This window comes from Procambarus clarkii, chromosome 7 (assembly GCF_040958095.1).
Source record: "Procambarus clarkii isolate CNS0578487 chromosome 7, FALCON_Pclarkii_2.0, whole genome shotgun sequence".
Classification (NCBI taxonomy): Eukaryota; Metazoa; Arthropoda; class Malacostraca; order Decapoda; family Cambaridae; genus Procambarus; species Procambarus clarkii.
In genome coordinates this window covers 21,330,412-21,356,500 of record NC_091156.1, presented here as the reverse complement: position 1 = coordinate 21,356,500, position 26,089 = coordinate 21,330,412, and the positions used below count along the sequence as shown (strand labels likewise).

The 26,089-nt window shown below is 46.3% G+C and overlaps 1 protein-coding gene across 2 annotated transcripts in view; it reads left to right on the top strand.

Annotated features, from left to right (window-relative positions):
* The window catches only part of LOC123761405 (uncharacterized), a 237,511-nt gene that overhangs the window by 73,808 nt on the left and 137,614 nt on the right, over window positions 1-26,089 (top strand). Inside the window, exons 1-2 of one of the 2 annotated variants that reach the window (XM_045747424.2) lie at window positions 18,599-18,821; window positions 20,570-21,142. In XM_045747424.2, coding sequence (XP_045603380.2) covers window positions 18,776-18,821; window positions 20,570-21,142 — 619 coding nt within the window. In that variant the 5' untranslated portion in view covers window positions 18,599-18,775. Of the gene's footprint in view, window positions 1-18,598; window positions 18,822-20,569; window positions 21,143-26,089 lie in introns of those variants that run through there. The other variant, XM_045747423.2, reaches the window with a different exon arrangement.

Sequence of the window (26,089 nt, the reverse complement as noted above, 5' to 3'; positions counted from 1 at the left end):
CATCGGCCACTTAACAAGCCTCACTCTGCACCGAGAGACGCGGCGACCGTCAGAGCTGTCAGTCACGCCAGGCTCTCTCTGCCAGAGCACTGAAGTCATTTATTATGCCAACCATTCCCATCCTCCCAGAACCCTCTCCGTGTACAACTGGGCTACAGACTTTATTTCCACAAATAACTTTAAATGCACATATCCCAGACATGCCACAAGACACACGGGGCTTGGGTGAAACGTCACGACGATATCACCCGGTTCGTAGCCGGCCGCCTGCGGCAAAGAGGTTTCGAGGTGGAACGTGAAGTCCGTAAAAAATTATAGGCCAGTTGCACTAACATCACACAATAAAGTTTTTGAAAGAGTGATTAGGAATCAAATTTCTAGTTTTATGGAAAACGAGCTACACAACCCAGGACAACATGGATTTAGAGCTGGAAGATCCTGTCTGTCACAGTTACTCAATCACTACTGACAAATTCAGAAGGTTTAGAAGAAAAGCAAAATGCAAATGTTGTATACACAGACTTTGCAAAGGTATTCGACAAATGTGACCATGGGGTGATGGCATTCAAAATGAGGTCAATGGGTGTAACTGGTAAAGTAGGACGCTGGATACTTGGTTTTTCGACGAACAGAACAGAGTAACAGTCAACCATATACTATAGTCCAAGCGCAGTTAAAAGCTCTGTACCTCAAGGTACAGTCTTTGCACCGCTGCTTTTCCTTACTCTCATATCAGATATATATTCGAATACAAAACACAGCTTCGTGTCATCCTTTGCAGATGACACAAAAATCAGCATGGAAAATTACCTCTACTGAAGACATTGAAAAGACTTCAAGCAGATATTAATAAAGTTTTCGAATGAGCAGAAAATAACATGATGTTTAACAGTGATAAATTCCAGGTACTTAGGTTTATCACTCAAAAGGGCACCTGACAGCGGAGTGGACAGCACTTTGGATTCGTAGTCCTGAGGTTCCGGGTTCGATCCCCGGTGGAGGCTGAGACAAACGGGCAAAATGTTTTTCACCCTGATGCTCCTGTTACCTAGCAGGAAATAGGTATCTGGGAGTTGGATGGCTGCTATGGGCTGCTTCCTGGGAAAGGGGGGGGGAGTAACAAAAAAGGAGGTCTGGTAGAGGACCGGGCCGCGGGACGCTGAGCCTCGAAATCATCTCAAGATAACTTCAAGAAGATAAATTGTGCTCTCCCGTCTTGAGTACTGCTCAGTACTCACTTCCCCCTTCAGAGCAGGAGAGATTGCTGAAATAGAGGGAATACAGAGAACATATACGGCACGCATAGACGAAATAAAGCACCTAAATTATTGGGATCGTCTCAAAGCTCTCCAAATGTACTCACTAGAAAGGAGACGAGAGAGATACCAAATAATATACCACGTGGAAAATACTGGAGAGCCAGGTACCAAATCTACACAGTAAAATAACAACGTACTGGAGTGAACGATATGGAAGAAAATGCAGAATAGAACCAGTGAAGAGCAGAGGTGCTATAAACAGAGAACACTTAATATCCGTGGACATCTTAGATGAAATTAGTTTTAGAAGTGCCGGACCAACCAGGCTGTGGTGGTATGTGGGCCTGCGGGCCGCTCCAAGCAACAGCCTGGTGGACCAAGTTATCAAGAGTCGAGCCTGGCCTCGGGCCGGGTTTTAATATAATGTAATATAATGGTTTTTTCATGAATATTGGTTAGTTTCGTGGATTTACCTTTCTATACTGTGTTTTAAATGAGCTTTTATGTGGTTCCGGTTTTAATATAGTGTTCCCGTGACACGGGTGTTTGTGACCCACTTACACACACGGGTTACAGCAGTGTGCAACTGTACCCTCTTGATGGTCCCTACTCAACGCACGCACGCACACACACACACACACACACACACACACACACACACACACACACACACACACACACACACACACACACACACACACACACTGTGTGTGTGTGTGTGTTCTGTGGCGCGGGTTCGATTCCCACACCAGGCAGAAACAAATGGGCAAAGTTTCTTTCACCCTGAATGCCCCTGTTACCTAGCAGTAAATAGGTACCTGGGAGTTAGTCAGCTGTCACGGGCTGCTTCCTGGGGTGTGTGTGTGTGGTGTGGGGAAAAAAGAAAAAAGTAGTTGGTAAACAGTTGATTGACAGTTGAGAGGCGGACCGAAAGAGCAAAGCTCAATCCCCGCAAACACAACTAGGTGAGTACACACACACGCGCGCGCGCACGCAAAGCGCGCACACAAAAAAAACACACACCACACAAACCCCCCCCCCCCCCCCTTCCTGGGGCGGGCATACTGGAGGAGAAAGTGTGTGGGAGCCGCCCCGGGCCACCACGTGCGGGGTTGGTCACCCTCATACCGGCCCTTATTGGAGTTCCTACCAATTGTGCTGGAATAGGCACCTTGGGATTTGGAGTTGTATGGGCGTGCACCTTGTAAAGGATCTGGGTGTACTCATGTCGGAAGACCTTACCTTTAAAGAACACAATAAGGTAGCCGTCACAACTGCAAGAAAAATGACAGGTTGGATAACAAGAACTTTCACACTAGAGATGCTGTACCGATGATTCTCTTCAAGACGCTAGTGCTCTCTAGAGTGGAGTACTGCTGCACAATGACAGCCCCTTTCAAAGCTGGAGAAATTGCTGACCTGGAGAGCGTGCAGAGATCCTTTACTGCTAGAATCCACTCAGTAAAACATCTAAACTATTGGGCCCGACTAAAGAGCCTAAATATGTACTCCCTTGAGCGCAGGCGGGAGAGAGACATAATAATCTACACGTGGACAATATTATAGGGGCTGGTCCCAAACCTGCACACAGAAATAACATCACATGAGACCAGGAGGCATGGCAGGATGTGCAGAATACCCCCGTTGAAGAGCAGAGGTGCAACAGGTACTCTGAGAGAGAACTATCAACATCAGAGGCCCGAGACTGTTCAACCCGCTTCCACTACACTTAAGGGACATAACTGGCCGACCCCTCACAGTGTTCAAGAGAGAACTGGATAAACACCTCCAAAGTATACCTGATCAACCAGGCTGTGACTCATACGTCAAGCTGCGAGCAGCCGCGTCAAACAGCCTGGTTGACCAGTCGAGTAACGAGGATGCCTGGTCAACACCGGGCCGTGGGGACGTTAAACCCCGGAAACACTTCAAGGTAAAAGGTTAGGTGTACGGGTTTGGCTGCGGGTTTGGTATACACCTGAAGGTACAGGTAATGTCTCTTGACTACTAAGGGGAGGCGGTCGGCCGAGCGGACAGCACACTGTACTTGTGATGCTGTGGTCCCGGGTTCGATCCCGTGCGCCGGAAAGAAACGATGGGCAGAGTTTCTTTCACCCCTATGCCCCTGTTACCTAGCAGTAAAATAGGTACCTGGGTGTTAGTCAGCTGTCACGGGCTGCTTCCTGGGGGTGGAGGCCTGGTCGAGGACCGGGGCCGTGGGGACTCTAAAAGCCCCGAAATCATCTCAAGATAACCTCAAGATACGTGTGTGCGCGCCCACAACCTTCTGTGGGTGTTGGTTTATTCCTACAGTCACATCTATCAACACACCTACGTAAGCCTTACCAAAGGGAGGGGGGGGGGGAGCATGCGACTTAGGTGAGCCAAACTGTTCCTACAGGCAAAGAAAGTTTACCATTACTCAAATGCCCCGCGCTCTCTCGGTCACCAGTATACCTCGTTAGTGACACGTTTAAAGGCGATAATGAATTATTTTAAGGTATTATGGACTACAAAACCTAAGATCAGTTTTGCATTTTTTTTTTTTTAATTCGACAAGAAAAATTGATTTCGTAAAGTGTAGACTCGAGAGCAAACCTAACTCTTCAAAGATTTTGTCCTTTCTCAAGGAGATGGAATATTCAAATTTTTATGTGTATTCTACATTTATAAGATGGTTTTCTACACATACAAGAGTGTATGTACTCGCCTAGTTGTGGTTGCGGGGGTTGAGCTTCGGCTCTTTGGTCCCGCCTCTCTACTGTTAATCAACTAATTTACAGATTCCTGAGCCTATTAGGTTCTTATTATATCTACACTTGAAACTGTGTATGGAGTCAGCTTCCACCACATCACTTCCTAATGCATCCCATTTGTCAACTACTATGACACCAAAAAAATAAAAATCTAATGTCTCTGGCTCATTTTGGCACTCAATTTCCACCTGTGTCCCCTAGTGCGTGTCCCTTGTGTTAAATAGTCTGTCTTTGTGACCCTATCAATTTCTTTGAGAATCTTGTATGTGGTTATCATGTCCCCTCTAACTCTTGTCTTCCAGCGACGTAAGCTTTAATTCCCGTAATCTCTCCTCGTAGCTCATGCCCTTCAGTTCGGGTGCTAATCTGGTGGCAACCCTTTGAACCTTTTCCAATTTAGTCTTAAGCTCGACTAGTTTAGTCAAGCATAGACTTGACTAGTTTTGGTGTACAGGTTCCTGAGCCTACTAGGCTCTATCATATCTACATTTGAAACTGTATGGAGTCAGCCTCCACCACATCACTTCCTAAGTGCATTCCATCTGTTAACTACCCTGACACTGGAAAAAAATCTTTCAAATGTCTGTGGTTCATTTGAGTACTAAGCTTCCACCTGTGTTCCCCCTGTTTGTGTTCCGCCCATGCTAAATAGTTGTTGTCCACCTTGTCAAGCCTTTGAGAAGTTTGTGCGTGGTGATATGTCCATCTCTTCTGTCTTTCAGGGAGATGATGTTTACTTCCCGTATCCTTTCCCCGTAACTCATTCTTCTCGGCTCTTGAGACTAGTTAGATGACATACCACGAAATGTAGTTATTATCCTTGTATATAATTGGTTGATACCTGGTTGATGGGGTTCTGGGAGTTCTTCTACTCCCCAAGCCCGGCCCGAGGCCAGGCTTGACTTGTGAGAGTTTGGTCCACCAGACTGTTGCTTGGAGCGGCCCGCAGGCCCACATACCCACCACAGCCCGGTTGGTCCGGCACTCGTTGGAGGAATAAATCTAGTTTCTTCTTGAAGATGTTCATTGGAGGCAAATTCTCAGCAGTTTAAAGACCAACTAATGAAAATAGAACACTGCTTGGAAAACCTCAAATCCAGCCCCGAACATCATCCTGATTGGGGACTTCAACCTACGGCACCTGAAATGGAAGACCCTAGCTAATAGTTACATCCGAAAGAATATTGGGAAGTAACTTAAATGAAGTCACATGCAAATAACTTTCTACGGATGTGCGACAGATTTGTCTTAAACCAGCAAATAGTAGAACCAACTACAAAAGAGAATTCATTTTCATAAATAACGATGAATTAATTAGGAAGATAATGACTACAAATACCCGGTATTCGAATCACAACTTAATTGACGTTCCGACGAGCATGGGGAGTAGACCTACACAACTAGTCCCCAATCCCAGAGGAGGAGAATTCAGCAAATTCAAATTTAATAATGAACACATTAATTGAGAGCAATTGAGTTCTTTAATACCCAGAACTCGCAGAAATAAACTGGGAAAAACAAGTATAAAATGCCAACTTTGACCAGTACCTGGAAGAGATAAGCTCGGGTGCACTAGAAATGTGCTCCAACCGCATACCCCCTTAATGAAGATTAGTTTCCAGCTCCTGCGCTACGGGGAAAAAATATCAAAACGAAAACGACGTACAAAACGCAGTCAAATCTTAACAGAACGAAAAGGCAATGTAAAGAATTTGTGTGTATTAGTGTCGGAAGACCTTACCTTTAAAGAACAGTAAAGTAGCCGTCACAACTGCAAGAAAAATGACAGGTTGGATAACAAGAACCTTTCACACCAGAGATGCTATACCTATGATGATACTCTTCAAGGCGCTTGTGCTCTCTAGAGTGGAGTACTGCTGCACAATGACAGCACCTTTCAAAGCTGAAGAAATTGCTGACCTGGAGAGCGTGCAGAGATCCTTTACTGCTAGAATCCACTCAGTAAAACATCTAAACTATTGGGACCGACTAAAGAGCCTAAATCTGTACTCCCTTGAGCGCAGGTGAGAGAGATACATAATAATTTACAAATGGAAAATAGTAGAGGGGCTGGTCCCAAACCTGCACACAGAAATAACACCACATGAGACCAGAAGGCATGGCAGGATGTGCAGAATACCCCCGTTGAAGAGCAGAGGTGCAACAGGTACTCTGAGAGAGAACTATCAACATCAGAGGCCCGAGACTGTTCAACACGCTTCCACTACACATAAGGGGCATAACTGGCCGACCCTTCACAGTGTTCAAGAGAGAACTGGATAAACACTTCCAAATGATACCTGATCAACCAGGCTGTGTGTGATTAATACGTCAGGCTGCGACCAGCCGCGTCCAACCGGCTACTTTACCAGTCCAGCAACCGGGAGGCCTGTTCGAGGACAGGGCCGCTGGGACGTAGAGTCCTGAAATCATCGCAAGATAACCGCAAGGGTTTAGGGAGATGGGAGGGAAGAGATGCATGTGTGGAGGGGGGGGGGTTTACGTAGCATCCCTTGGCGCCCCTAAGAGTTACAAACATATCGGGGAAATATTTGAAACAAACTTGGAATGGATTTACAGCGAACCACCAAATTCGCGTTGATTTGCCATAACAATAATATGGTCTTCTTAAGGTGACACCTACGTGGCGCATAAGTCATGTCACTCTAACCATTAAACTTTTGAAGAAGTGTAACTTCTTCAGAGTAGTAACAGACAGCATGCTCGCCCCAGACTCCTGGAATTATAATGTTGAGCTGGAGGGCAGCTGCTGTGGGTGGCTGGCTTGGTGTGGTGCTCCCGCGGGCATGGTGGTGTCCAGTCCCAACTACATAACACATTCAACTCACGTTCTACCCTCCCCTCCCTCCCTCCCTCCCTTTTCCTCCCTTCCTCTTCCTCCTCCTCTTCCACCCCTATCCTACCCCCCCCCCCTCCAGTCCTTTCCCAATCCTACCTTCCCTCGCTGTTACGTCCAGTCTTTGGCCAGTTATCCAGACTTTTAAGCATTAGCACAAATGTGTATGTACGTACTCGACTAGTTGTGCTTGCATGGGTTGAGCTTTGGCTCTTTGATCCCGGCTCTAAACTGTCAATCCACCTTTTTTTTAATCTACTGGTGTACAGATCTTGAGCTTCTCGAGCTCTTTCATATCTGCCTTTGAAACTGTGTAAAATCAGCCTCCACCACATCACTTCCTAGTGCATTCTATTTACTAACTACTATGACACTGAAAAAGTTCTTTTTAATGTCTGTGGCTCATTTGGGCACTCGGCTTCCACCCGTGTCCCCTTGTGTACGGGTAATACCCGTGTTAATCCATCCTTATCTACCTTGTCAATTCCCCTGAGAATTTTGTATGTGATGATCATGCCTTCCCCAGCTCTTCTGTCTTCAAACGACGTGAGGTACAGTTCACGTAGTTTTCCTCGTAACTCATGCCTCTTATTAATTGTGGGTCTAGCCTAATGGCATACTTCTGAACTTTTTCCAGCTTCGTCTTGTGCTTGACAAGGTACGGGCTCCATGCTGGGGCCGCATACTCCAGGATTCCTTTTTTTACACAGGTTTCTGAAAGCAGTTCTGATGTTAGTCAGCCTCGCATAAGTTGCTGATGTTATTCTTTTGATATGGACTTTAGGAGACGGGTTTGGTGTGATATCGACTCCTAGATCTTTCTCTGTCCGTTTCGTGAAGGACTTTATCTCCCATTCGGGATCCAGTGTCTGGCCTCCTATTACCTCCGCCTAGTTTCATTACCTTTCTCGGGTTGAACTTTAATAGTCATTTGTTGGACCATTCCTTCAGTTTGTCTAGGTAATCTTGTAGCCTCGTACTATCTTCCTGTCTAATCCTCCTCATAATTTTTGCATCATCAGCAAACAATGAGAGGAACGAGTCTGTTTCATTTGGGAGATCATTTACATATATCAGAAACGGTATAGGTCCAAGAACATCCTCGTCACCCTGTGAGATCAGTTCTCACTGGTGACGCCTCGCCAATCTGAGACCTCACCCCTCAGTGACTCGCTGTCTTCTGTTGCTTAGGTACTCCCTTATCCAGTGGAGTACCTTCCCTTTCACTCCTGCCTGCATCTCCAACTTGTGTACCAGGGTCTTATGTGGTACTGTGTCAAAGGCTTTCTGGCAATCCAAAAATATGCAGTCTGCTCATCCCTCTTTTGCCTGCTCATAGAATTCAATTAATCATGTGAGGCATGATTTGTCATCCCTGAACCCATGCTGATGTGTTACGAAAGTTCTTTCACTCCAGATATTCCACTAGCTTTTTTTTCACGCAATCTTCTCCATCTTGCATGGTATGCATGTTACAATGGTAGGCAATATTGGGACTACATTGGCCGTCTTCCAAATTTTTGGCAGTTCCCGTTACCAGTGATTTGTTATACACTATGGCGAGTGGTAGACACAGAGCTTCTGCTCCTTCCTTTAATATGAATGGTGAGATTCTATCAGAGTCTATAGCCTTTGTTACATCCAACTCTCTAGCAGATGCTTCCTGTGGAGCACCTGGAGCTTCCCCACTGGTAATCAAACTCGTCTACTGGTGTTTGGTTAGATATTCTTTCTTGTCTCTGGGATTTCTCCTTGCTCTATTGTGAAGACCTCCTGGATTTATTAGTTCCTTGCACACTTGTCCCCCTGGGAGACCTGGTCATAGACCGGGCCTCGGGGACCTTGACCACCTGAATTAACACAACGTAACTCCTGTATTCCTTCCCCTCGTCCCATCCCAAATGCTTATCCTGATCCCTTCCAAGTGCTATAGTCATAATGGCTTGGCGCTTTCTTTTGATATATCCCTACCTCTTTTCTAAAGTCATCAGGTTTTGTTTCTTCAGTCTCTCTCCATACCTCATCCCTCGTAATTCTGGGAAGAACCTTGTTGCAGACTTCTGAAACTCTTCGAATTTTGAGTTTTAGATGGGGTGGGATGGTCGACCATGGGGCGGTACACTAATACTAGTCTGACGTAGGTGGTGTACAGCGATCTACATTCGTCTTGATTTAGGTTCCTGGATGATCTGACTTTTGTTAGTGTGGAGCATGCTGCTGTAATAATAAAAGGATAGACTGGGGGAAGATATAAATGGAATTTGCAAACAGTCAACTGGAAACTATTCTAAGGAATAGAACAACTGCCTGCCGAAGCATATCGGCAGTCGGATATCGTCTTTCATTGTTGGTTATCTTATCTTGAGATCATCTTCGTCTTCTTTTGGTTGGTGAGAGATAACAGACAAGAAGTTTGTTGCTATATAAAATTCTACGCTTAGTTTAATAACGTATAGTAACATAGGCCTGCAAGGTTTACACAATATATGTTTTCAACTTTAATACGATTAGAATAAATATGCAGCAGTACATTATTTCGTACCTATAATAATGAGAGGATACAATAATTTGGCATACTGGCATCTGCACACAGAAATAACATCACATGAGACCAGAAGGCATGGCAGGATGTGCAGAATACCCCCGTTGAAAAGCAGAGGTGCAACAGGTACTCTGAGAGAGAACTATCAACATCAGAGGCCCGAGACTGTTCAACACGCTTCCACTACACATAACTGTAGATCTGGCAGATCCCTCAGTGTTCAAGAGAGAACGTGATAAACACCACCTAAGGATACCTGATCAATCAGGTTGTGATTCGTACGTCAGGCTGCGAGTAGCCGCGTGCAACAGCGCCCCACGCAGCCACCGTACCAAGACAGTTTTAGGTAATCACAGGTTCAACATTTCGTGTTTGAAAGGTTGTGGTTATCCAGCCTATGGCACACGTCGCGAAGTTGTGGCAGTGACTGTGTGGTTTTTAACTGTTCTCTAGTAGGGAGCCGGTTGACCGAGCGGACAGCACGCTGAACTTAAGAACATAAGAACATAAGAACAAAGGTAACTGCAGAAGGCCTATTGGCCCATACGAGGCAGCTCCTATTCTATAACCACCCAATCCCACTCATATACTTGTCCAACCCGTGCTTGAAACAATCGAGGGACCCCACCTCCACAATGTTACGCGGCAATTGGTTCCACAAATCAACAACCCTGTTACTGAACCAGTATTTACCCAAGTCTTTCCTAAATCTAAACTTATCCAATTTATATCCATTGTTTCGTGTTCTGTCCTGTGTTGATACTTTTAATACCCTATTAATATCCCCCCGGTTATGTCCATTCATCCACTTGTAAACCTCTATCATGTCACCCCTAACTCTTCGCCTTTCCAGTGAATGCAACTTAAGCTTTGTTAATCTTTCTTCATATGAAAGATTTCTAACTTGTGATCCTGTGGTCCTGGGTTCGATCCCAGGCGCCAGCAAGAAACAATGGGCAGAGTTTCTTTCACCCTATGCCCCTGTTACCTAGCAGTAAAATAGGTACCTGGGTGTTCAACCCGTTCTCGCACTTGTTTATAGTCAATATTGGCTTATGAATAAAGTGCATATGTGACATACTAATTTATTGTGAATATTTTAGTTTACCTTGAAAAGCTTTATAGAAAACACCTACCTTACCTAACCTTCTTAGTATGTTAAGATAAGCATCTTATTGCTTCTTAATTACAATTATTACTTAACCTATACCTATAATAGGTTATCTATCTTATTGCTATCTATCTTATCTATCTTATTGTTATCTATCTTATTGCTATAATAGGTTATCTATCTTATTGCTAATATCTTATTGCTTCTTAATTACAATTATTACTTAACCTATACCTATAATAGGTTTAGTAATAATTGTAATTAAGAAGCAATAAGATGCTTATCTTAAGATACTAAGAAGGTTAGGTAAGGTCGGTGTTTTCTATGAAGCTTTTCAAGGTAAACTAAAATATTCACAATAAATTAGTATGTCACATATGCACTGTATTCATAAGCCAATATTGACTATAAACAAGTGCGAGAACGGGTTAGGGTGTTAGTCAGCTGTCACGGGCTGCTTCCTGGGGGTGGAGGCCTGGTCGAGGACCGGGCCGCGGGGACACAAGCCCCGAAATCATCTCAAGATAACCTCAAGATAGTAACATGATTGTTGGGCTGTGTTCCTTCCCTACTTATTGTACGGTTTCCAGTGCCATATTTCCTTCTTACAAAGCACTAGAATTGTACTTCTTGCAACGACGAGAAAGATATCATAATATACACATGGAAGATACTTTTTATTATTATTATTATTATTATTATTATTATTATTATTTTCTACCACAGACGTGGCCACACATTTACAATGCTAACCAGCATATATACATTTTCTTCTGTCCTCCATGGACAGGGTTAGAGAATGTGTTAAACATATAGTTCAAGGGTTTATTGAACACTCAACCACAGAAGGTGATTCGGTGCTTTTAAAATGCTAAGCTAACCTACATACGTAAATACATAGATACACAGATTTACGTATGCCCTACATAAAGTATTAGATGTGTCTTTTACATAGTGTCATTAATGTACATTTACAAAGGTGAAATGTAATTCTGATCAGGGAAGGTCGGCTTCCAAACCTGGACAATAAAAGGGCAACATACTGGAAGATGCTGGAGATCGGAGAGAAAGATGGTAGGAATAAATCCACTGGAGAGTCTTTTAAGCCATAAGAACAATTACAGTGTGAACACGAGGCTTCATTCTGAACATTGTTTAAACTTTCTCAAACAGAATGCAGAGAGTGACGGTCAATCAAATAAGATAAAGCCCAAGTGCAGTGAAAAGCTCTGCACCCTAGGGCACAGTCCTTGCACCGCTGCTATTTCTCATTCTTATCTCGGATATAGGCACAAATACTAGTCACAGCTTCATATCCTTTGCAGATGATAAAAAAATCAGCATGCAAATTTTCTCTGTAGAAGACACTGGAAAAACTACATGCAAATATTAATAGTCTTCGATTGGGCAACTGAAAATAACATGATACAAGCCGTCAGATTTGTATCATCTTGGCAATGTGATGTTATAGTGGCCAGAATACGCCTCGGATATAGACGTATCTGGCAGCTTTCTCAAACCCCAAATGTCGAGTACACAATGTGTCAACTTTGTGAAAGAGAAAACATGCATTCACTTGAACATTATATTGTAGAATGTCCCATATTGACTGACTTTCGCCCTCCTGGGCTAAGGTATGCTGAACTCTGTAACTACTATACGAGTACTGGGACACTTGATGATATATTGGACTTGTACCCTAGATTGTATAATTGATACATTACATGGTCAATGTATGTATGTGAAGTAATTATATAACCTGAGCTTGTAAAAGAATCTTAATCACCTTCAGTGGTTAAGTTCTTAATTGCACACTAGTTTCTCTATCAGCTATCTCACCCTGTCAGAGTAAGAGACATAAATGTATGTGTACGTGTGTGTATATGTCTATGTATGTACGTATGTGTGTCTCTATATGTATGTTTATAAAGTATATGTGGAAGCTGATCAGAATTACATTTCGCCTTTGTAAATGCACATTAACACTATGTAAAAGACACCTCGAACACTTTATGTAGGGCATACGTAAATCTATGTCTATGTATTTATGTATGTAGGTTAGCTTAGCATTTTAAAAGCACTACAGTCACCTTCTGTGGTTGATTGTTCAATAAATCCCTTAACTATATGTTTAACAAATCTTTAACCCTGTCCATGGAGGACAGAAGAAAATGTATATATGCTAGTTAGCATTGTAAATGTGTGGCCACGTCTGTGGTAGAAAATAATAATAATAATAATAATAATAATAATAAAATATTGTATCAAAAGTCAGCAAAATAACATGTTACATGGGGGGACCTGACGGCTGAGCGGACAGCGCTCGCTATTCATAGTCCTAAGGTTCCGGGTTCGATCCCCGGCGGAAGCGAAAACAAATGGGCAGAGTTTCTTTCACCTTGATGCTCCTGTTCACTTAGCAGTAAATTGGTACCTGGGAGTTAGACAGCTGCTACGTGCTGCTTCCTCCAGGAAGCAGCCCGTAGTAGCTGTCTAACAATAAGGAGGCCTGGTCGAGGACTGGGCCACGGAAACGCTAGGCCCTGAAATCATCTTAAGATCATGTTATCATGCATACAGATTCGAGAACCGCCATTGAAACCTGGCAACAAGAACACATGTGTGATAACATCATCAGATCACAAATGTCGTATCATTAATGCAAACACTCAAACGACAAGGCCGTCGGGTACTTATCAACTTGATGCCAAGTCATGTAGGAATAATAGGAAATGACATTGCAGACGAAGCTGCAAAACTTGCAACTAAGAGAAGAAATGTAGACATTTACGTACCACAGAGTCTATCACGGATTAAGAAAGTAATTAGAAACGGAGTAATGCAGGAGATGTACAGTGACCACAACACAGCAGTTGCAACATCAGGATTTGCGGGTTGGTACAAGAATTCAACCAACTACGAACCACTTAGTTTGATGAAAGAGAGCAGTAGAACAACAGAAGTACACTTGCATCGCATCAGGCTTGGACACCCATGTGCATGTTAAATAGGCTTACAGGTTCCGGAAGATGAGAGGAAATGTCAGCACTGTGGAGAAATGCCCGACAGACCACTGGAACATTATCTAACACAGTGCACAGTTACAAACCCATTAAGATTTCAACTAAGATTCAACAGAGCAGAAGTTGTTAAACACATTGGGCAAAATCTTACTGAAGCGACCATACGAGTCATAAATACTCGTACTCCGCTCAAGTAAAACAGAAACAAGCAACACTTAATCGGCCAGCCAGAGGCTTAGGGTCCACACAGGAATATCCCTGAAAAAAATCTGAGACAACCTCAAGATGATTAACGGTGAAAAGTTCCTGGTACTTTCCACTTGGTATGGTGGAAACGAGTAACTTAAACGAAACACAGGGTACAGGACACAATCAGACCTACTCATAGAAGGAAAACATGTAAAAGATCTGGGAATAATAATGTTTGCCGACCTGACATTTAGTGAAAATCCAGGGATCCCATCACAATGGTTGTACTCTTCAAATCACTTGTACTGTCCCGTCTTGAGTACTGCTCAGTACTCGCTTCCCCCTTCAGAGCAGGTGAGATTGCTGAAATAGAGTACAGAGAACATATACGGCACGCATAGACGAGATAAAACACCTAAATTATTGGGCTCGTCTCAAAGTACATTCTTACTTTGTACGAATGTACAAAGTGAGTACATTCGTCTCCAAATGTACTCACTAGAAAGGAGACGAGAGAGATACCAAATAATATACACATGGAAAATACTGGAGGGTCAGGTCCCAAATCTACACAGTAAAATAACAACATACTGGAGTGAACGATATGGAAGAAAATGCAGAATAGAACCAGTGAAGAGCAGAGGTGCCATAGGTACAATTAGAGAACACTGTATAAACATCAGAGGTCCGCGGTTGTTCAACGTCCTCCCAGCGAGCATCAGAAATATTGCCGGAACAACTGTGGACATCTTCAAACGAAAACCAGATAGTTTTCTCCAAGGAGTGCCGGACCAACCGGGCTGTGGTGGGTATGTGGGCCTGCGGGCCACTCCAAGCAACAGCCTGGTGGATCAAGCTCTCACAAGTCAAGCCTGGCCTCGGGCCGGGCTTAGGAAGTAGAAGAATTCCCAGAACCCCATCAAGCAGGTATCATAACTTAGCAAATATAGCGGCGGCCAGGAAAATGATAGGATGGCTTATGGGAACGTTCAAATCCAGAGACCTACAGCAGTGCTAATATTGTTTAAATCACTGATGCTGTCCCGTCTTGAGTATTGCTCGGTACTCACTTCCCCCCTTCAGAGCGAGAGAGATCTCTCGCAGAGATCTCCCTCGCAGAGGGAATACAGAGAACATATACGGCACGCATAGACACGATAAAACATTAAATTATTAAGACCGTCTCAAAGCTCGCAAAATGTACTGTTTGGAAAGGAGACGAGAAAGATATCTTGTATTATATACATGGAAGATACTAGAAGGCCAGGTCAAAATTTAGACAGTAGAAAAACAACGTACTAGAGCGAAAGGTACGGAAGGAAATACAGAATAGAACCAGTGAAGAGCAGAGGTGCCATAGGCACAATCGGAGAACACTCTGAACATCAGAGGTTCACAGCTGTTAAACAAACTCCCGGCAAGCATTAGAAATATTGCTGGACCAAAGATGGATGTATTCAAGAGGCACTTAAATAAGTTCTTGCAAGAAGTGCCGGACCAACCGGGCTGTGGTGGGTATGTGCGCCTGAGGGCCGCTCCAAGCAACAGCCTGGTGGACCAAACTCTCACAAGTCAAGCCTGGCCTCGGGCCGGGCTTGGGGAGTAGAAGAACTCCCAGAACCCCATCAACCAGGTACGCACACCGTTTGGGAAGGGTTGCGCTCAAGTGTAGTTTCGTGTGTGCTTGCTTGCTTTTGATTACACGTGGAGGGTCTACCTGTTGCTGGTTCAATCAATGACCCCGTCTTTGATTTATTAAACCCCAGTCTTTACCCTGGCCACCCTGTTTGGTGGTCTGGTCAAGCAAGTTGTTATATGCTGTGTCTGGCAGTCTGGCGTGTGAATCATAGCCCGGTTGATGATGCATCATTTGGAGGTGTTTATGAAGTTGTCCTGTGAACACTGTGAGAGGTTGGCTAGTCATGCCCCTCATGTTAAGAGGGAGTTGATGTTGATAGAAATGTTCATGTTGACAGAAATGTCTTAGGGTATCAATGGCGCCGTTTCATCCTGTCGTGCCTTCTGCTCTCGTTACCTTGAGATGGCTTCGGGGCTTAGCGTCCCCACGGCCCGGTCGTCGACCAGGCTTCTTCGTTGCTGGACTGGTCAACCAGGCTGTTGGACGCGGCTGCTTGTAAGGAGTTATTTCCGTGTGCATATGTGTAACGGTCCATCTAATATTTAGTTTGTATTCATTAAACAGTTTACGAGCCTAGAGATGCTGCGAGGTGGTTCTCAGCCCGCGGGTCTTATCATTACGGACAACCTCGTAGCGCTTCCCAGCTCGTACGCTTGATGAACTGGGCTGTGACTCGCACGTCAGACTGCGAACAGCTTCATCCAACAGCCTCCTTGACCAGACTACCAGCCAGGAGGCCGCGAGAATATCTGATTCCCAGAATGATCACAAGGTAGAACGGTACGAAGTGGCTGACGACTCCTGGCCGTGGACCAAGTTGGAAGCCGCGCTGTCTGGCTCCATCCTAGCTACTGCCTCGTGATAGTTTCAACGGACTGTATAACCTAGTTGACTCTTCACTCACTAACTGTCGGTAGCCGCAGTCCCACGTAGGTACACCAGAGGCTCGTTGATCAGGACCCTTGGCAGGTGTATCCAACCACTTGGCCTGGTCGACACGGCCACGACCTGGTCGACACGGCCACGACCTGGTCGACACGGCCACGACCTGGTGTCCAGCACGTCGGCGTGCGACCTGGTCAAGTTGTAACGGGGGGTGGGGGAAATAGCTCTATCTTGTCCATTATTCCACCCCCCAGTTAACTAACGAGGCCGGGGGAAACAGCTCTCTCTAGTCCGTTATCCCGTCCCCAGTTAGCTAACTATTCTAGAGAACTCCCAGAGTTCCTACGGCCACCTCTCTCGTTCAACACCTTGTGACCTAGGTATTTGACTACCTAGGTGCTAAGACCACAAGGCGCCGTAACTGGATCCGCTACCCGAAACTCGAGAGAGAACTCTAGAACACATTTCATTGCCACAAACGTATAAGAGAAAACGAAAGGAAAGAAATGAATAGTGAAGTAATTAGTGAGGGTTTGGGGTGAGAGGGAGAGAGGTGGGAGGAGCGAGGAGGGTCATTAGTTGAAAGTGAGAGTTTAGAGAGGGGTGGAGGGAGAGGTGTAGATAGGTAGAAGTAGAAGAGTAGATAGTAGAAGTCGAAGAGTAGATAGTAGAAGAGTAGATAGTAGAAGACGAAATGCTGCCACCATCCATTCAAGACCATTACCTACAAGACAAGGAATGGAACTTGTCTGTATCACAATATTCACAAAATGTTATCAAGAGGTCATTATTAGCATGTACTCATTAAATCATGAAACCAGTACTCACAGAGGCTTTCTCACCTCAACTCAACGCTCTAGGGAACAAAGACAATTTAAATAATAAATTCAATTATATTTCACATACTAAGTATCATACTTTAAGGCATGTTCAAGATATATATAGGTAAAGTGAGTCATCCTCCAAGAATCTGAGAACACTACAACTGACTGCCCTTGATCATCACACAACACTTGTAAAACACGACCAAGTCACCTTAATGTTCAACTCACCAAGTGTCTGCCTATAGCTGGATAGAGGGGGGGGGGGGTTGCAATCCCTTCACTCCGTGTCCTCTCCTAGCTCCGTGCCTTCGTATCCCTTCCTAGTCCTATTTAGTCGTACTGGCTTGCTGCTTTCTCCCCAAACACCTTACCATTGGCAGATGTTTGTCCAAATTCTGGCGTAATAATTCTTGCCTTGGTTCCTTCGTTGATATAATTGTTATCCTTGTTTGCTGTACCTTTGAGTGGAGCGCTTGTGCACATGTTGCGTCCATGTCTCCTGGTCTCGTAAGGCGTTATTACGGTGGCCACATTTGGAACCAGCTCGTCTTGATAATTTTCAGGTATACAATTTCTCGTGCCAGGAAATGCATGTAATACATTTTGGTAATGGTTAATTCTTAAGCATTACTAAAATGTTAGTAATTTAGTCAATATTCTCCACCTGTTCTCCATGTCGTCAATTCGTCCAGCCTTAAGCGGAACAATTAATGTTCAACGGTTTTCCCCACTAGTGAGTACTAGTGTGTTGTGGTACTGTAAAGTCTTCACATAAATACTCACATGTACATAGGTTTTTCTTGTGATATTTTATGGCGTTTTGGATGCACTTACGGTTTTAATTTGTTTCCCACGGGTAGGATCTTAAAATTTTCATCTGGCATTATATTTTCTGTAGCTCACTGGAAGACCCAGTTTACATTAGTTTGGAGTTCAAGAAAATACAAACTGAACAGTTTACTGTAGTTAGTACGGGACCAACCAGGCTGTAGTGGAAATGTGGACGTGCAGGCTATCCCAAGCAACAGCATGTTCGACAAAGCTCTTGCAAGTTGAACAACTCTCGGAACCCCCTACAGGTACAGTCCAGGTCCTCTGGAGTTGAAACTCGTGAAGGTAGTAGTGTGTGTGCAAATAATGCTGCATCAGTTGTTAACATGTATGTGTTGAGTATGAGACTGGGGAAGAGTTTTGGTGTAGTGTGTGTGGTGGGAGGAAGCGACTCAGTCCTAGTCTCGTGGTCGTATATGTAGACTACTACTCGTTAGCTAGGCCTTGAAAATCCATGGTAGCTGCCTAGGATTCTCGAGCAGGAGAGGGACTAGAGCCTAAAACACGGAGCCTAGGTAGGTGGGCAGCGGTGTGATGATGACGGGCGAAGTGTAGGGCCGGAGTGGTTGTTTACTGGCTGGGTGGTGGGAGAGGGCGCGGGGGTGTGACGTCAGCCGGGCACCAGCCCAGGTACCCGCTATTTTGGAGCGGCGCCCCAGCCAGGCAGGGTTGCACAAGGCTGTTGCAAGTGCACTCCCGCCGCCGCCGTCAGGAGCAGCAGTAACCTCCACAGTCAGGCCTTGCCTTCTGCAGGTGTAGCCAGGAGAGCGGTGCCCAGTCCGCCTCCGCCACTACCAGACTCCACAACAAATTATAACCTCGGAATAGATCAATTATAACTCAACAAGTCCACAAGTTGATGGGGGATAAAGAGCTAGATCTTGCCTCCTTGTTCTCGCTGATAGGTAAGTATTGATAGGTAAGCATCACCCCATGAAGGGTGGGGTGCTTCACTACCCCCCCTCGTAGGGTGCTTCACTACCCCCCCTCCTCATAGGGTAGGGTGCTTCACTACCACCCCTCGTAGGGTGACTCACTACCACCCCTCTCGTAGGGTAGGGTGCTTCACTACCACCCCCCTCGTAGGGTAGGGTGCTTCACTACCACCCCCCCTCGTAGGGTAGGGTGCTTCACTACCACCCCCCCTCGTAGGGTAGGGTGCTTCACTACCACCCCCCCCTCGTAGGGTAGGGTGCTTCACTACCATCCCCCCTCGTAGGGTAGGGTGCTTCACTACCACCCCCCTCGTAGGGTAGGGTGCTTCACTACAACCCCCCCTCGTAGGGTAGGGTGCTTCACTACAACCCCCCTCGTAGGGTAGGGTGCTTCACTACAACCCCCCCTCGTAGGGTAGGGTGCTTCACTACCCCCCCTCGTAGGGTAGGGTGCTTCACTACCCCCCCCCCTCGTAGGGTAGGGTGCTTCACTACCCCCCCTCGTAGGGTAGGGTGCTTCACTACCACCCCCCCCCCCGTCGTAGGGTAGGGTGCTTCACTACCACCCCCCTCGTAGGGTAGGGTGCTTCACTACCACCCCCCTCGTAGGGTAGGGTGCTTCACTACCACCCCCCCCCGTCGTAGGGTAGGGTGCTTCACTACCACCCCCCCCCCTCGTAGGGTAGGGTGCTTCATTACCACCCCCCCCTCGTAGGGTAGGGTGCTTCACTACCACCCCCCCTCGTAGGGTAGGGTGCTTCACTACCACCCCCCTCGTAGGGTAGGGTGCTTCACTACCCCCCCCTCGTAGGGTAGGGTGCTTCACTACCCCCCCCCCCTCGTAGGGTAGGGTGCTTCACTACCCCCCCTCGTAGGGTAGGGTGCTTCACTACCACCCCCCCTCGTAGGGTAGGGTGCCTCACTAAACCCCCCCCCCTCGTAGGGTAGGGTGCTTCACTACCCCCCTCGTAGGGTAGGGTGCTTCACTACCCCCCCTCGTAGGGTAGGGTGCTTCACTACCCCCCCTCGTAGGGTAGGGTGCTTCACTACCCCCCTCGTAGGGTAGGGTGCTTCACTACCCCCCCCCCCCTCGTAGGGTAGGGTGCTTCACTACCCCCCCCCTCGTAGGGTAGGGTGCTTCACTACCCCCCCCCCTCGTAGGGTAGGGTGCTTCACTAACCCCCCCCCTCGTAGGGTAGGGTGCTTCACTAAACCCCCCCTCGTAGGGTAGGGTGCTTCACTACCCCCCCCTCGTAGGGTAGGGTGCTTCACTACCCCCATTCGTAGGGTAGGGTGCTTCACTACCCCCATTCGTAGGGTAGGGTGCTTCACTACCCCCCCCCCTCGTACGGTAGGGTGCTTCACTACCCCCCCCCATCGTAGGGTAGGGTGCTTCACTACCCCCCCCTCGTAGGGTAGGGTGCTTCACTACCACCCCCCTCGTAGGGTAGGGTGCTTCACTACCACCCCCCCTCGTAGGGTAGGGTGCTTCACTACCACCCCCCCTCGTAGGGTAATGTGCCTCACTACCACCACCTCGTAGGGTAGGGTGCCTCACTACCCCCCCCTCGTAGGGTAGGGTGCTTCACTACCCCCCCCCCTCGTAGGGTAGGGTGCTTCACTACCCCCCCCTCGTAGGGTAGGGTAGGGTGCCTCACAGCTTACCTATATCATTGCATGTTGTCCGTCTCACAGGTAATGTTTTGGATCATTTGCAGGGTGTTGGCGAGGATGCAGCGTGGCGGGAGCCGAGGGCGGGAGAGCGAAGCCTGCGCCGGAGGTGCACTGTGAGGGTTGTGCTGGGCCGTGCACGAGTCCGTACCTGACGGAGGAGCAGCAGGTGACGTGTCGGTGGCGAGGGCCTGGCTGGAGGAGGTGGTGGTGGCGGCGGCGGCGGGGGGGCAGGTGCCAGAGTGGTGCTCACTCTCACCACCACCACAACTGTAAGACTATGGACTTGCCAGGTTTGGTCCAAGACTGTGGGAGCAGTGCGGCGGGCCTGTCTCCCGACCCTACCACAACCACCACCACCACTACCACCACCACTACCACAACCACCACCACAACCACCACCACCCATCATCACTGTTGTCCGACGCCGACGCCGCCCTCCATCACCATCACCACCACTACCACCACCAGCACTACCACCACCACTACCACCACTGCCAGCAGCAGGGGCAGGAGCGGGGCGCCCACACTCTGGCCCAAATGGAGGAGTGGGCCGCCCCCACACCCCTCAGTACTCACCATACTCGTCCTCCTAGTCGCTACCTTAGCCAGGTTTACAGGTCAGTAAACATGCTCTGTTGCTCACTTTTCTACCATCTTATATGACACAAACTTCTCACTTGACTCGTGCCACTTGTTTCCCAGTAAACTTAACATTAATGCTCCGTGGACGTCAGTACTCTTAAGTGGCAGGTAACTCTGTATTTTTGTCCTACCTTCCATACTTTGTTGCTAGTCTTCTCTATCCCTTGTGCTAAAACATTTTTCATGGCGCACCTTAGAACGTATTTGGGTGTTATACTTGCTTGAATGCCTTTTAGTCCTGGTTCTCAGGTGGGGTATGGGTTGTCCCTGTCCACCATCAAGATACCGCTGAGCATCATCTTGAGGTTATCTTGATTTCCAGGCTTTAGTGTCCCCGCGGCCCGGTCCTCGACCAGGCCTCCAACCCCAGGAAGCAGCCCGTGACAGCTGACTAACACCCAGGTACCTATTTTACTGCTAGGTAACAGGGGCATAGGGTGAAAGAAACTCTGCCCATTGTTTCTCGCCGGCGTCCGGGATCGAACCCGGGACCACAGGATCACAAATCCAGCGTGCTGTCCGCTCGGCCGACCGGCTCCCGTATCGTACACATCTTGATCATATCTTCCAAAATCGTTTTTCTCCAGTGACTGCAAATTGTGGGGGGCGAGTGTATTAACACCGCCTGTTTAGAGCACATGAAAGCTTAACAAGGTTAAACATGAGAACATCAGAACAAGGTAACTGCAGAGGGCCTATTGGCCCATACGAGGCGGCTCCTATATATAACCTACCCAACCCCACTCATATGCATGTCCAACCCACGTTTGAAACAATTGTTAGTGGTGTACCACCAAATTGGGCAGAGTTAAGCGACATAAATTGGGAAGAAAGATTTAACGAGTTGATCTGGTGATATAGTCGAATGATTCCTGACCTTTATTTCTGTTTATATCTGCCATTGCAATTTTGGATGGAGTTGACCTCGTTTTATTATCCTTTCTAATAAGTTGGACTCGCTTACTGGCTGTGACTTCAGAGTGTGCGAGAGCGCGCATACCGGCGCCAGACAGTCTGGCAGCAAGAGTGGCTTATTCCCACCGTGTCCTCTCCAGTAATACATCGTATTCTGACGTCAAAATATGATGCACTATAATTCAGAGCAGTTCGTTAAATTGGCGGGCGGTTAGGTGTTCTATTAGTTGCTTCCTCGGTTAGCTTCGAGCACCAAATACTGACCACCACCTGGACAAACCTTTTGTGCATTTTTAATGACCAAACCTGAACTGTGAGTGGGGCGGGGGCAAGGTTAACACCAGTGCTCGACACTTCAAATGAAACCATTTAAAAAAAAAAACATGAACACTTTTTCTGCTGAAAGTGCCAGACCAGCCGGGCTGCAGTGGATATTTCGGGCCTGCGGGTCGCACCTAGCAACCCCCCGTTGGACCAAGCAGAGTCAGGCCTGGCCTCTGGCCGGGCTTGGGGAGTAGAACTACTCCCAGAGCCTCAGTCCATATACAATCCAGGTCATGCTTGTCGAAAAGTAACTTTGAATGAATATTAGAGTAATACTGTGTAAATGAGCCGAGAAGGAAAATGACGATGAACTGCAGAGAAAATTGCGTCTCTCGACCAGGCTGAATTATTTATTAATTTTGTTTGACTAGAGCCTTGTGTGTGATGTTGGCAGCGTGTGTTGGTGTTCAGTGGCTAGCTGCTTCACACCCTTTAAGATCCCGAAACCAAACATTTATGAATTCAACGTGTTGGCCACTTCCTGCCAGACTATTCTAATGGTAGCCTTGGCAGAGGCGCGTCGGTTACTTCCAAACAGCGATGACCTTAATAACTTTACCCTTGTTTCAGAGGGCATAGAAGAGAAACAAAAACATGGGATTTATAAGTTCTGGGACCTCGTCAGCCAGACACAAGTGGCAACGAAAGCTTGGCCATTTGCAGCATCGGCCCAATGCGTAGCATTTGATGTACTTTTATATAAGCATCTCCTTGAGGTTATCTTGAGATGATTTCGGGGCTTTTAGTGTCCCCGCGGCCCGGTCCTCGACCAAGCCTCCACCCCCAGGAAGCGGCCCGTAACAGCTGACTAACACCCAGGTACCTATTTTACTGCTAGGTAACAGGGGCATAGGATGAAAGAAACTGCCCATTGTTTCTCGCCGGCGCCCAGGATCGAACCCAGGACCACAAGTACAGCGTGCTGTCCGCTCGGCCGACCGGCTCCTGTGCAAACTATAGTAGCAGGCTGGTGTATTCGGAAGTGTTAAGTTGGGTGGAAGAACACCATTGAGAAGGGAGGCAGTCACAATACGTTGATCAGATCAGATCAGATCACATCACATCACATCACATCAGACTGGAGTGGAGTACCTCAAGGGGTCAACACTGTAATATACGTAAACGACGTAATGGATGAAGTGAGCAGGTTCTTATCTGAACTTTCAGACCATGCTAAACTAATGAGAATGTTCGTAAATGACAAGGGTTGAAGTAACCCGGCAAGATGAATCGCCAAGTTCCAGAGATGATTTCAGGAATGGCTGCTTGACTCCAACCAGACAGATACGTGGTTGTGAAAATAAGAGTGCGAGAGGGACAAGTACAGTAGTGAACATAACCAAGCAAATATAGCAGCGGCCAGGAAAATTATAGGATGGATTATGAGAACATTATAGTCCAGAGACCCCACAGTAATGCTAATACTATTTAAATCACTGGTGCTGTCCCGTCTTGGAGTATTTCTTGGTACTTGTTTTCCCCCTCTCAGAGCAGGAGAGATTGCTGAAATAGAGGGAATACAGAGAACATATACGGCACACACAGACGCGATAAATAACACTGTAATTATTTGGACCGTCTCAAAGCTCTCAAGATGTATTCTCTGTTCTCTGTAAAGGAGACGAGAGAAAGGTATCAAATAATATACACATGGAAGATACCTTAAGGCCAGGTCCCAATTTTGCTCAGTAGAATAGCATACTGGATCGAAAGATACGAAAGGAAATACAGAATAGAACTAGTGAAGAGTAGAGATGCCATAGGCAGAGGTCCTCGGCTGTTCAACACTCACAGCAAGCATTATAAATATTGCTGGAACAAAAGTGGATGTATTCAAGAAGCATTTATATAAGTTTTTGTAAGTGTCGGACCAATCAGGCTATAGTGGATATGTGGGCTTTCGGGGCCGCTCGTAGCAACAGCCTGTTGGGCCAAGTGAGCCCAAGTGCCCTAAATGGTACGTGTGTTAGTGGCTTTGCAAGATTGTAAGAACACCAATGTTATGTGCTCTCACAAACCCAATATACCTTCTTGTTTATAGATATATAAGTACAATAAGATCAAATAAATAGAGCTTGGCGAAGGGGCCAGGCTCAGTGTACAAGACTTCCCGAAACCCTTTCCAGGTAGCTCCAGTACGAAGTGAATGAAAGGAATGCCCACTTCTGGAAGAGAGACTGGAAGAAGTAAACTTGACTCCAAAATTAACGCCGAGGCTCTCACCGGAGGCTCTCGCCGGAGGCTCTCGCCGGAGGCTCTCGCCGGAGGCATTATGTGCCAAACAGGCAAACGCCGAGATAGCCTTTAGGGACTTGCTCAGGGGACCCTTCCCAGCGCCATTAACATCCTATGTGAGGCCCATTGTTCTAGTACAGTAATCCCTCCTGTGAATGAGTATTTCAGCGTGAGAAGAGAAGCAGAGATTTTAAAACTATATTATACATAAAGCAAAGAATCAACCTTCATCAGAATGTAAAAGGAACAACAGGCAATGAAACTAAGGACACGTTTACAGAAAATGATTGAGAGGTATACGAAGCACTTAACACACATTGTCGTTTGTAAAATAAAGGGGTTGTTCCTAAGCTATGGTAGTGTTAGACCAAGCAGCACCGGAGGACTTTGCCATAACCAGACACGAGGCTACCTACCCGCAAGATAGGTAGGTAGCAACAAGTAGACTTTTGCTGAACTAACCCGGCAGATGAACAGTTGACTGAGAATATTAAGGAAACTGGCGAAGATCTATTGACCCATACAAGGTAACTCCTATGTCTATCCAACCAAAGTCATTCATGTGAATGTGTAGCTCATGCCTGTAACACTCCATCACTCCCACGTCTATGATGGTAACATAATCTGGTCCACAAATAACAACCCTGTTTCCCAACAAGTAATATTATTACGAGCTATTCATGCTCGTGCCCCTTCTTGGGTAGCTTCATCTTCATCAATCAATCAACTAGTATTAAGATACGTCTTTCCGAAAATCTAAATTTATCCAATTTATTTTCATTGTTTCGTGGTGTACTTGTGTTGATATATTCAATGCTTATTAACGAGTCCTTGTTATGCCCATTCATCCACTTGTACACTAATCAGGTCGCGCCTGACAAACATCCCTTTCTAGAGAATGGTAATTAAGGTTTTAAGTCTCTTCGTATGTAAGATTTCTAATTTGTGGGATTAAGTGTCATCCTCCAGCTGGACGCGTTCTAGTGAATTATGTCCGGCGGTACGGCGACCAAAACTGAGCTGCATAATCTAGATGGGGCCTAGCAAGAGTAAGATATAGCTGAAGAATAATACCAGGCATTGTATTGCTGATGCTTTTAGACATAAATCAGTGTCCTATTTCGATCAATTTCGATAATTTGTCACAATCAGACATGACAATTTCAATACCATGCCAGCTGATGTCCTGTAACCATCATAGTTGCTTTGCCTCGGAACCCGTCCACATCGTCAAATGGTTTTTGTTTCCGATTTTCGTATCGTCGGCAAATTTACAAATACTACTGCTCAGTCCTGAATCTAAACCGTATATATATATTTTGTAAACAACAGAGGTCCCAGGATAGTCTACAGTGTGGTGGTTCCAGGGATCAACGTTACCGCGGCCCGGTCTCTGACCAGGCCTCTTGGTTTGTCGTCTGGTCAACCAGGATGATGGACACGCCTGG